We start from the raw sequence: 12,438 nt of genomic DNA, 5'->3' as shown, positions 1-12,438 counted from the left end.
TGGGAGTGTCATCTGAAGAAGATCGTCAAAGGTTAGTGATTCATTTTAACTGTATTTCTGGTTTTTGTGACGTCTCTCCTTGCTTGGAAAATGGCTGTGTGGTTTTTCTTGTCTAGGCGCTGTCCTAACAATCTAATGGTATGCTTTCGACGTAAAGCCGTTTTGAAATCGGACACTGTGGTTGGATTAACGAGAAGTTTATCTTTAAAATGGTGTATAATACTTCTATGTTTGAGAAATTAGAATTATGAGATTTTTGTTGTTTTGAATTTGGCGCCCTGCTATTTCACTGGCTGTTGGCGAGGGGTTCTGCTAGCGGAACGGGGTTACTTAACCTGGGGCAACAGGTTAATTTTACGACAGAGAAAGCTCATCACACATCAGCCATTATAGGATAATATCTGTTCATTGCTGCTGATACAGTGGATTCTTAACCTCTCTGGGCCAGTGGGACGCTTGCAACTCAACAGCCAGTGTAATCCCGTGGCGCGATATTCAAATACCTTAGAAATGCTATTACTTCAATTTCTCAAACATATGACTATTTTACACCATTTTAAAGACAAGACTCTCGTTAATCTAACCACACAGTCCAATTTAAAAAAGGCTTTACAACGCAAGCAAAACATTAGATTATGTCAGCAGAGTACCCAGCCAGAAATAATCAGACACCCATTTTTCAAGCTAGCATATAATGTCACATAAACCCAAACCACAGCTAAATGCAGCACTAACCTTTGATGATCTTCATCAGATGACAATCCTAGGACATTATGTTATACAATACATGCATGTTTTGTTCAATCAAGTTCATATTTATATCAAAAACCAGCTTTTTACATTAGCATGTGACTAGCATGTGACTAGCATTCCCACCGAACACTTCCGGTGAATTTACTAAATTACTCACGATAAACGTTCACAAAAAACATAAATTATTTTAAGAATTATAGATACAGAACTCCTTTATGCACTCGCTATGTCCGATTTTAAAATAGCTTTTCGGTGAAAGCACATTTTGCAATATTCTGAGTAGATAGCCCGGCCATCACAGGCTAGCTATTTTGACACCCACCAAGTGTGGTAATCACCAAACTCCGATTTACTATTAGAAAAGTTTGATTACCTTTGCTGTTCTTCGTCAGAATGCACTCCCAGGACTTCTACTTCAATAACAAATGTTGGTTTGGTTCCAAATAATCCATAGTTATATCCAAATAGCGGCGTTTTGTTCGTGCGTTCAAGACACTATCCGAAGGGTAAAGAAGGGTGACGCGCCCGATGCGTTTCGTGACAAAAAAATTCAAAATATTCCATTACCGTACTTCGAAGCATGTCAAACGCTGTTTAAAATCAATTTTTATGCTATTTTTCTCGTAAAAAAGCGATAATATTCCGACCGGGAGTCGTTGTTTTCGTTCAAAGAGAGAGAAAGTAAACATGGTGTCGGCTCGTGCACGCGCCTCCAGTCTCATTGTCCTCAGATCGACCACTATCCAAATGCACTAATGTTTTTCAGCCATGGCCTGCAAAGCCACCATTCATCGTTCTGGCGCCTTCTGAGAGCCTATGGGAGTGTTAGAAAATGTCACGTTATGCCAGAGATCCCCTGTTTTGGTTAGAGATGATCAAGAAGGCCAAGATAGTCAGAGAGAGCGCTTCCTGTTTGGAATCTTCTCAGGTTTTGGCCTGCCAAATGAGTTCTGTTATACTCACAGACACCATTCAAACAGTTTTAGAAACTTTAGGGTGTTTTCTATCCAAATCAAACAATTGCAATATGCATATTCTAGTTAATGGGCAGGAGTAGTAACCAGATTAAATCGGGTACGTTTTTTATCCGGACGTGCAAATACTGCCCCCTATCCCCAACAGGTTAACTACACCAAACTATATATAGAAATATATATAGTTTATTAGGTACACCACCCCGTTCACGAAAATGGTTCTCTCCTACAGACAGTGAGTCAGGTGGACATGGCTTGCTATATAAAGTAGACCGACAGGCATTGAGGCATTCAGTTATTGTTCGATTGAACGTTAGAATGGGCAAAACGAGTGACCTAAGCAACTTTGAGCGTTGTATGATTGTTGGTGCCAGGCGGGCCGAATCCAGCATCTCTCGCAAACGACCGGTCTCCTGGGCTTTTCACGCACAACAGTGTTTAGGATTTACAAACAAAAAACATCCTGTCAGCGGCAGTCCTGTAGGCAAAAACAGCTCGTTGATGAGAGGTCGAAGGAGAATGGCAAGAATCGTGCAAGCCACAAACAGGCAAATAACGGCACAGTACAACAGTAGTGTGCAGAATGGCATCTCAGGAAACACACAACTCGTCAGTCTTTGTCATGAATGGGCTATTGCGGCAGACGACCACACTGGGTTCAACTCCTATCAGCTAAAAACAAGAAAAAGCTGCTCCAGTGGGCACATGATCACCAACACTGGACAATTGAGGAGTTGAAAAACATTGCCTGGTCCGACGAATCCCGGTTCTTGTTGCGTCAGGACTCGACGTAAGCTGTATGATTCCATGGCCCCACCCTGCCTGGTGTCAATGGTACAGGCTGGAGGCAGTGGTATGGGGAATGTTTTCCTGGCACACGTTAGGTCCCTGGAAACCAATTGAGTAACATTTCCATGCCTCAAAGAATTCAGGCTGTGTTGGAGGCAAAGGTGGGTTCGACCTGGTACCAGATGGGTGTACCTCAAACTGGCCACTGAATGCAAGTAAAATAAATATACTTTTTCTTGTTATATAACTTCAGTACTAGGATGTACAGAATACACATGGACCCGCATTGCTCGTCACAGAAGTTACAGTAAAGGCCTAACGGTTGTCTTTAAATATGACATTTGTGGTAATCCATCTACAGTAACTGTCAGTAAAATAGCCTGGAGTTAGTCAAAGAAAAAGCTTCTGTTCGTTTGCTAAAAGTTTTGGCTGAGAAAATGATTGAGTGAACCATACAACTGTTTCTATATTCATTTGAATGGAAACCAAATTATAAAACGACAATGATGTGGATGAGCATTCTGGCTGGCCTACATATGTGCAGCAGACAAGGCCTTCAAGGCTTGAGTGTTGCCATCTTAACAATACTGGGGGGAAGAATAATTAAGTAATTTTTAGAACAATTGTTTTACAGACAGATTATTTCAAATATAATTCACTGTATCACAATTCCAGTGGGTCAGAAGTTTACAAACATTAAGTTGACTGTGCCTTTAAACATCTTGGAAAATTCCAGAAAAAGATGTCATGGCTTTAGAAAGTTCTGATAGGCTAATTTACATCATTTGAGTCAAATGGAGGTGTACCTGTGGATGTATTTCAAGGCCTCAAACTCCGTGCCTCTTTGCCTGACATTATGGGAAAATCAAAAGACATCAGCCAAGACCTCAGAAAAAAAAATTGACCTCCACAAGTCTGGTTCATCCCTGGGAGCTATTTCCAAACGCCTGAAGGTACCACGTTCTTCTGTACAAACAATAGTACGCAAGTATAAACACCATGGGACCACGCAGCCGTCATACCGCTCAGGAAGGAGACGTGTTCTGTCTCCTAGAGATGAACGTACTTTGGTGCGAAAAGTGCAAATCAATCCCAGAACAGCAGCAAAGGACCTTGTGAAGATGCTGGAAAAAACAGGTACAAAAGTATCTATATCCACAGAAAACAAGTCCTATATCGACCTAACCTGAAAGGCCGCTCAGCAAAGAAGAAGCCACTGCTCCAAAACCGCCATAAAAAAGCCAGACTACGGTTGGGGACAAAGATCATACTTTTTGGAGAAATGTCCTCTGGTCTGATAAAACAGAAATAGAACTGTTTGGCCATAATGACCATCGTTATGTTTGGAGGAAAAAGCAGGAGTCTTGCAAGCCGAAGAACACCATCCCAACCGTGAAGCACAGGGGTGGCAGCATCATGTTGTGGGGGTGCTTTGCTGTAGGAGGGACTGGTGCACTTCACAAAATAGATGGCATCATGAGGCAGGAAAATGATGTCGATATATTGAAGCAACATCTCAAGACATCAGTCAGGAAGTTAAAGCTTGGTCGCAAATGTGTCTTCCAAATGGACAATGACCCCAAGCATACTTCCAAAGCTGTGGCAAATTGGCTTAAGGACAACAAAGTCAATGTATTGAAGTGGCCATCACAAAGCCCTGACCTCAATCCCATAGAACATTTGTGGGCAGAACTGAAAAGGCTTGTACGAGCAAGGAGGCCTTCAAACCTCAGTTACACCAGCTCTGTCAGGAGGAATGGGCCAAAATTCACCCAACTTATTGTGGGAAGTTTGTGGAAAGCTACCCGAAACGTTTGACACAAGCTAAACAATTTAAAGGCAATGCTACCAAATACTAATTCCGTGTATGTAAACTTCTGACCCGCTGGGAATGTGATGAAAGAAATAAAGGCTGAAATAAATCATTCTCTCTACTATTATTCTGACATTTCACATTCTTAAAATAAAGTGGTGATCCTAACTGACCTAAGACAGGGAATTTTTACTGGGATTAAATGTCAGGAATTGTGAAAACTGAGTTTAAATGCATTTGGCTAAGGTGTATGTAAACGTCAGACTTCAACTGCACCTCAAAAACACACATTACCCCTACATGCAGCCATAACACTTCTCATACATAGATTCCATTCACACCTCAAGTGAACCCACCTCTCACATTCCACACACAAGAAATCTGACATCGCTGTGTATAGGCTGAGCTGGGGTGATTTATGCGTGCCCTCTTTTACACACCCTACCTGGTAGGAAAGGAGGGAGAGAGGAAAGGTGGCGTACAGGGAGGGAAAGAGGGAAGAGGCTGCTATTGAAGAATGGTCAATCCTTCCAGCAAGGTGTAGGGATTAATACCAAACAGAGACAGAGTTACAGGCACACTAGAGCCAGAGCATATCATTTTAACAGTATTATTTCAACCCCAGTGTGGAAATATATATACAGAAACCAGGACAATCAAGTTTTTGACTGCACTAAGATCCAATACTAAATGTACAAAATAGGCTACTACATAGTAAGGGCTACTACATAGTAAGGCCACCATTTCATCCAGTTATTCACAGATCACATCACATTTTATTTGTCACGTGCCGAATACAACAGTGAAATGCTTACTTAAAAGCCCTTAAGCAACAACGCAGTTAAGAAAATACCCAAAACAAATATTTAAAGAGCAGCAGTAATATAACAATAGCAGGGCTATATACACAGTGGGTACCGGTACAGAGTTGATGTGTGGGGGCACCGGTGTTGAGGTAATTGAGGTAATAAACTCAGCAAAAAAAGAAACGTCCCTTTTTCAGGACCCTAATTCGTAAAAATCCAAATAACTTCACAGATCTTCATTGTAAAGGGTTTAAACACTGTTTCCCATGCTTGTTCAATGAACCATAAACAATTAATGAACATGCACCTGTGGAACGGTCGTTAAGACACTAACAGCTTACAGACGGTAGGCAATTAAGGTCACAGTTATGAAAATGTAGGACAGTAAAGAAGCCTTTCTACTGACTGAAAAACACCAAAAGACAGATGCCCAGGGTCCCTATTCATCTGCGTGAACGTGCCTTAGGCATGCTGCAAGGAGGCATGAGGACTGCAGATGTGGCCAGGGCAATAAATTGCAATGTCCGTACTGTGAGACGCCAAAGACAGCGCTACAGAGAGACAGGACGGACAGCTGATAGTCCACACAGTGGCAGACCACATGTAACAACATCTGCACAGGATCGGTACATCCAAACATCACACCTGCGGGACAGGTACAGGATGAAACAACAAGTACTGCCCGAGTTACACCAGGAATGCACAATCCCTCCATCAGTGCTCAGACTGTCCGCAGTAGGCTGAGAGAGGCTGGACTGAGGGCTTGTAGGCATGTTGTAAGGCAGGTCCTCACCAGACATCACCGGCAACAACGTTGCCTATGGGCACAAACCCACCGTCGCTGGACCAGACAGGACTGGCAAAAAGTGCTGTTCACTGACGAGTTACGGTTTTGTCTCACCAGGGGTGATGGTCGGATTCGCATTTATCATCAAAGGAATGAGCATTACACCGAGGACTGTACTCTGGAGCGGGATCGATTTGGAGGTGGAGGGTCCGTCATGGTCTGGGGGCGGTGTGTCATCATCGGACTGAGCTTGTTGTCATTGCAGGCAATCTCAACGCTTTGCGTTACAGGGAAGACATCCTCCTCTCTCATATGGTACCCTTCCTGCAGGATCATCCTGACATGACCCTCCAGCATGACAATGCCACCAGCCATACTGCTCGTTCTGTGCGTGATTTCCTGCAAGACAGGAATGTCAGTGTTCTGCCATGGCCAGCAAAGAGCCCAGATCTCAATCCCATTGAGCATGTCTGGGACCTGTTGGATCGGAGGGTGAGGGCCATTCCCCCTAGAAATGTCCGGAAACTTGCAGGTGCCTTTGTGGAAGAGTGGGGTAACATCTCACAGCAAGAACTGGCAAATCTGGTGCAGTCTATGAGGAGATGCACTGCCGTACTTAATGCAGCTGGTGGCCACACAAGATACTGACTGTTACTATTGATTTTGATGCCCCTTTTGTTCAGGGACACATTAATCCATTTCTGTTAGTCACATGTCTGTGGAACTTGTTCAGTTTATGTCTCAGTTGTTGAATCTTGTTATGTTCATACAAATATTTACACGTTAAGTTTGCTGAAAATAAACACAGTTGACAGTGAGAGGACGTTTCTTTTTTGCTGAGTTTATGTACATGTAGGTAGAGCTATTAAAGTGACTATGCATACGTAATAACAGAGTAGCAGCAGCGCGGGGGGGCAATGCAAATAGTCTGGGTAGCCATTTGACTAGATGTTCAGGAGTCTTATGGCTTGGGGGTAGAAGCTGTTTAGAAGCCTCTTGGCCCTAGACTCGGCGCTCCGGTACCGCTTGCCATGCGGTAGCAGAGAGAACAGTCTATGACTAGGGTGGCTGGAGTCTGACAATTTTTAGGGCCTTCCTCTGACACTGCCTGGTATAGAGGTCCTGGATGGCAGGAAGCTTGGCCGGTGATGTACTGGGCTGTACGCACTACTCTCTGTAGTACCTTGCGGTCGGAGGCTGAGCAGTTGCCTTACCGGGCAGTGATGCAACCCGTCAGGATGCTCTCGATGGTGCAGCTGTAAAACCTTTTGAGGATCTGAGGACCCATGCCAAATCTTTTCAGTCTCCTGAGGGGGAATAGATTTTGTCGTGCCCTCTTCAGTCATAGGAAAGGCGTCCATCTTTACACACAATTCACAAAACGTTATCTAGTTCTGCAGAACTTGGCTTGTGTTTAGCCTGAGGTGCTCAGTACTGTACTGAGTCCATCCATCCTAATTACAGCAGCACTGTTCCCACTGAGGCCCTGCAGTTAAGTAAGAGGCTCAATGCCCTGTTCTCTCTTCCTGTCCTCTTTGACTGGAGGTGGCTTTAACCTATTACACAGGCCCAAATATATACCTGGGAAGTGCACAGTCTGACCTCAGTCCACCACACACACACACACACACACACACCACAGCTACTTAGCCCTGAGCTATACTGGGCTCCATTCATAAAGCACTAGGGCCATACTAGGACAGGCTTCCAGGAAGCTGTGCTTAACCAATGTTCTGTTCCCTCTCAGTGTCACTGACCTGTAGGTCCCCAGCCAATGACAAGCAACATATAACGGAGGTCGGCGGTGACTATCTGGTCAACAGCATTTTCCAATCACAGAAGTGCTTTTTTCTACCTGGGGCAGCAGGTAGCCTAGTGGTTAGAGCGTTGGGCCGGAAGGGTTGCTGGATCGAATCCCCGAGCTGACAAGGTAAAAATCTGTCGTTCTGCCCCTGAACAAGGCAGTTAACTCACTGTTCCCTGGTAGGTCGTCATTGTAAATAAGAATTTGTTCTTAACTGACTTGCCAGATCAGATCCTTAAATAAAGGTAAAAAAATACAGTTGAAGTCGGAAGTTTACATACACTTAGGTTGGAGTCATTAAAACCGTTTTTCAACCACTCCACAAATTTCTTGTTAACAAACTATAGTTTTGGCAAGTCGGTTAGGACATCTACTTTGTGCATGACACAAGTAATTTTTCTAACAATTGTTTAAAGACAAATTATTTCACTTAAAATTCACTGTATCACAATTCCAGTGGGTCAGAAGTTTACATACACCAAGTTGACTGTGCCTTTAAACAGCTTGGAAAATTCCAGAAAATGATGTCATGGCTTTAGAAGCTTCTGATAGGCTAATTGACATAATTTGAGTCAATTGGAGGTGTACCTGTGGATGTATTTCAAGGCCTACCTTCAAACTCAGTGCTTCTTTGCTTGACATCATGGGAAAACCAAAAGAAAACAGACAAGACCTCAGAAAAAAATTGTAGACCACAAGTCTGGTTCATCCCTGGGAGCAATTTCCAAACGCCCGAAGGTACCACGTTCATCTGTACAAACAATAGTACACAAGTATAAACACCATGGGACCACGCAGCCATCATACCGCTCAGGAAGGAGACGCATTCGGTCTCCTAGAGATGAACATACTTTGGTGCGAAAAGTGCAAATCAATCCCAGAACAACAGCAAAGGACCTTGTGAAGTTGCTGGAGGAAACAGGTACAAAAGTCTATATCCACAGTAAAACGAGTCCTATATCGACATAACCTGAAAGGCCGCTCAGCAAGGAAGAAGCCACTGCTCCAAAACCGCCATAAAAAAGCCAGACTACGTTTTGCAACTGCACATGGGGACAAAGATCATACTTTCTGTAGAAATATCCTCTGGTCTGATGAAACAAAAATAGAACTGTTTGGCCATAATGACCATCGTTATGTTTAGAGGAAAAAACGGGAGGCTTGCAAGCCGAAGAACACCATTCCAACCGTGAAGCACGGGGGTGGCAGCATCATGTTGTGGGGGTGCTTTGCTGCAGGAGGGACTGGTGCACTTCACAAAATAGATGACATCATGAGGCAAGAAAATGATGTGGATATATTTAAGCAACATCTCAAGACATCAGTCAGGAAGTTAAAGCTTGGTCGCAAATGGGTCTTCCAAATGGACAATGACCCCAAGCATTCTTCCAAAGTTGTGGAAAAATGGCTTAAATGTCAGGAATTGTGAAAAACTGAGTTTAAATGTATTTGGCTAAGGTGTATGTAAACTTCCGACTTAAACTGTATATAAAATAAACCCTACCCTTAACTCCAAAAATATATATAATAAAGAAATTATAAGCAGTTAATGTCCCAGACAAGGCTTACTTACTAATTTAGTTAATGTACTTGCACACCAATTCTGACAATATTGCTTCTCTTGTCCATTCAATGTGATGGTAGATAATGTTAAACCCATATCTAAGATAAGCTAACCTACATTTTGACTATGTACTTTGTGCCATATTGCTGTATCGTATATGGTTAGGGCAGGAGACCTACTGAAGACACAGTAAGGATCTGATCTGGCCCCAATCCAATACACTCACCTACATCATGCATGCAACAATTACATACTGACCAATACCATGGAACCAGCAGGCAACAACTAAGCAACCATCACAAACTGTCAACTGACAAATAGTGACATCATCAGTCCCCTAAACCATGCAACTACTAAAACAACTGAACAGGCACACAACTATCAACACACAAAAGCATACACAATATATGCCCTGCTTAAGTTAATTTTGTTCTGTAAAAAACAAGACAAACAAATAACCCTTACCCTACATAATCTTTACTATGTACCATGCATAACGATTTTTTCATAACATTATCATAGTCAATTTTTTAATACTGACATGCGCACATTCCAATTTTACAACTGTATTAAATCTAATCACTATCCATGTTTCAAATGAAACAAGTAATACCAATCGTTAAACAAAATGGTTAGACTGACAAAGCCAAGAGCAATAGAGACAATGCAGCTTAGTGTCTTCCTTCCGTTGGCTTGTTTCCAGACTCCTGTACAGTTAGAGCAGACAGAGTCTATACCTCTTCAGTGACAGTATTAAGAGACTAACCCTGTTAGCAGACACGGTAGACAAAGAGACTAGGTAAGTATTGTCAACAGTAGACTAGCTCCAGTAAGGGAGGACTAAGTCAGCATTGTTTATCTCCAGTATGAGTCTTCGTTTACCTCTTGAGGTGTTGCTCTAGTTCCCTGAACAACAGCTTCATGGCCATCTCGTCCCGGCTTTGCACCCGGACCACCAGCTCTCTCATCGGGCTGTCCGTCAACTCTCCTCCAATAGAATCCGATATATTCCTATTTTCTAGTCCCTCGGTCCCTTTCTCTCTCTTAAAATCACTGTATATTCCTTATCAGTTCCACCAGTCTGGAGAGCATTGGTGGAGATGTGGGGACAAGCCAGGGCTGTGTATGTATGTCTCTAGCCTCTGTGTGCTTCTCCAAGGCAGGCGAACTAGCGACTGATTGAGCAAAAACAAGAGTAGGGCACCTATGACATCACAGTCCTGCGTGCAGTCATGTGACCTAGTGTTACATAAACCATCAAAACAGATTAGCTTCTTCCCTGATGAGCACTTCTCCTCCTCCTATCCTCCCCTTTCCCTCTCTCCTCCCCGGTGAGCCCTGGGTCTACTACCCTCCAACAGACAAGAGAGGTGGTTACCATTCTCACTCTACTCCACCGTTATCCAAACATTCACCTCTTCTCACTCACCCTCTACCTTCCTCCAGGGTGGTTTTGGACCCCCCTCTGTGTTTAGGAGACCCCTGCCCCCCCAAAGGCAGGGTATGTCAGGAGGGCTGAGTCTGGCCCCTGTATTTGAGCCAGGTCTTATCCTGTCACTTCTCATCAACAGGGTGGGCTAATGGGGGGCTTAACGCCTGCACACACAGAAAGAGTACAACACACACACGCGTCTGCAAACTTAGTCAGCCAGCAGCCTGGGTTAGGGGAACAACAACACAGACAAGGACAAAGCAGAGGGATTTACCTGTTCAAATACACTGAGGCCTGAGTCAGAGTGGGCTTTCTATTGTTCAGATGTCCAACTGGGGCAGTTTACATTAGCCTGAAGAATACGGACTTGACCCATGATGGGACAGCAACCTCTTTCACACGCAACTGACTACACACACTTAATAAGCCATCTAATAACTTATACCATATTGACTACGACACTTTATGTCTACAAGTGCTCTGATTGGTTGGTAAACTCAAGTGAAAGCCCACAGATGGTGATGGGGTGGAACACAGTATGTTATAGAGCAACATACTGTATTGTAATTGTGTTGCTGATTATGCCTGGTTGAATTAACCCTGAAGGGATTGATCCAGTCATATTCTATTGTTTGGTACATTTGGGATTTGGGAAATAGTGGGCTAAAGATGCTATCCCTGATCTGCCAGTCTGATCCCTACCATCTGTGTGTGTGTGTGTGTGTGTGTGTGTGTATGTGTATGTATGTATATGTCAACCCAACGTGTGTGAATGTGTAGCCTACTTCTTACACAACCACCAGTTTATAAATAGCAAGTCCTAAACCATTCACTGACTATGATGGTGATACCATTTATTTTGTGAAAGAGATTTGGAGAATGTCACTCAGCTTATACATGAAATAGAGGTAGAAAGGGAGAGGGAGAGACAGGTGCCATTTGAATATTTGGACTAAGAGCAGCAGGACACACAACAGAGCTGAGTCCTCCTCTCTCCAGCTCTCACTCTCAACAGAGAAGAATGGACCAGATACACCATCTCAGAGAGGCGGAGAGAGATAGAGGTGTATGAAATACATGGATCTTAGTACCCGTGCGATGCGTTGGGCTGACCGCACCAGCCTCTGGAGAGCACGGCAGTTGCGGACGGTGCAATTCTTGTATCAGGCGGTGATACAGCCTGACAGGATGCTCTGAATGGTGTAGAAATTTGTGAGGGTCCCACGGGCCTCCTGAGGTTGAAGAGGCGCTGTTGCATGAAGGCACCATTTCCGGTTGTCCGGTTGTCAGTGATGTGCACACAGAGGAATCTGAAGCTTGGACCCTCTCCACTGCGGCCCCGTCAATGTGGATGGGGTGTGCTCTCTCTGCTATCACCTGTAGTCCACAATCAGCCCCTTCATTTTGTTGACGTTGAGGGAGAGGTTATTTTCCTGGCACCCCTCCGCCAGGGCTCTCACCTCCTCCCTGTCTCATCATTATTGGTAATCAGGCCTACCACTATTGTCTCGCCATCACCCACTTGTCATTTTTGCAGATTGAAAATGTTTTGAGCTAGTATTACAGTAAGTCAATATTTATATTTAGGAATTAGCATGGCATTTAGCCAATTAATATAATGCACCTTTGGATTTTACCCTGGTCTCAAAAGCGAATGGTTAGAACGTTTGTAAAGTTAGGAGAGCTTGTTCCATGAAAGCAAAATTATAGCTGTCC

General features: G+C 43.7%; 1 protein-coding gene across 2 annotated transcripts in view; it reads right to left on the bottom strand.

Moving 5' to 3' along the window:
• LOC106582217 (TSC22 domain family protein 1) overlaps window positions 1-12,438 on the bottom strand; it is an 80,347-nt gene that overhangs the window by 7,480 nt on the left and 60,429 nt on the right. Inside the window, exon 1 of one of the 2 annotated variants that reach the window (XM_045704686.1) lies at window positions 10,173-10,470. The exons of the other annotated variant lie outside the window; for it this stretch is intronic. Coding sequence (XP_045560642.1) covers window positions 10,173-10,258 — 86 coding nt within the window. The 5' untranslated portion in view covers window positions 10,259-10,470. Of the gene's footprint in view, window positions 1-10,172; window positions 10,471-12,438 lie in introns of those variants that run through there. 2 annotated transcript variants of the gene reach the window in all.

This window comes from Salmo salar, chromosome ssa21 (assembly GCF_905237065.1).
Source record: "Salmo salar chromosome ssa21, Ssal_v3.1, whole genome shotgun sequence".
Taxonomy (NCBI): domain Eukaryota; kingdom Metazoa; phylum Chordata; class Actinopteri; order Salmoniformes; family Salmonidae; genus Salmo; species Salmo salar.
Note: the sequence above shows the minus strand (reverse complement) of the source record. Positions and strands in the feature narration are given on the sequence as shown.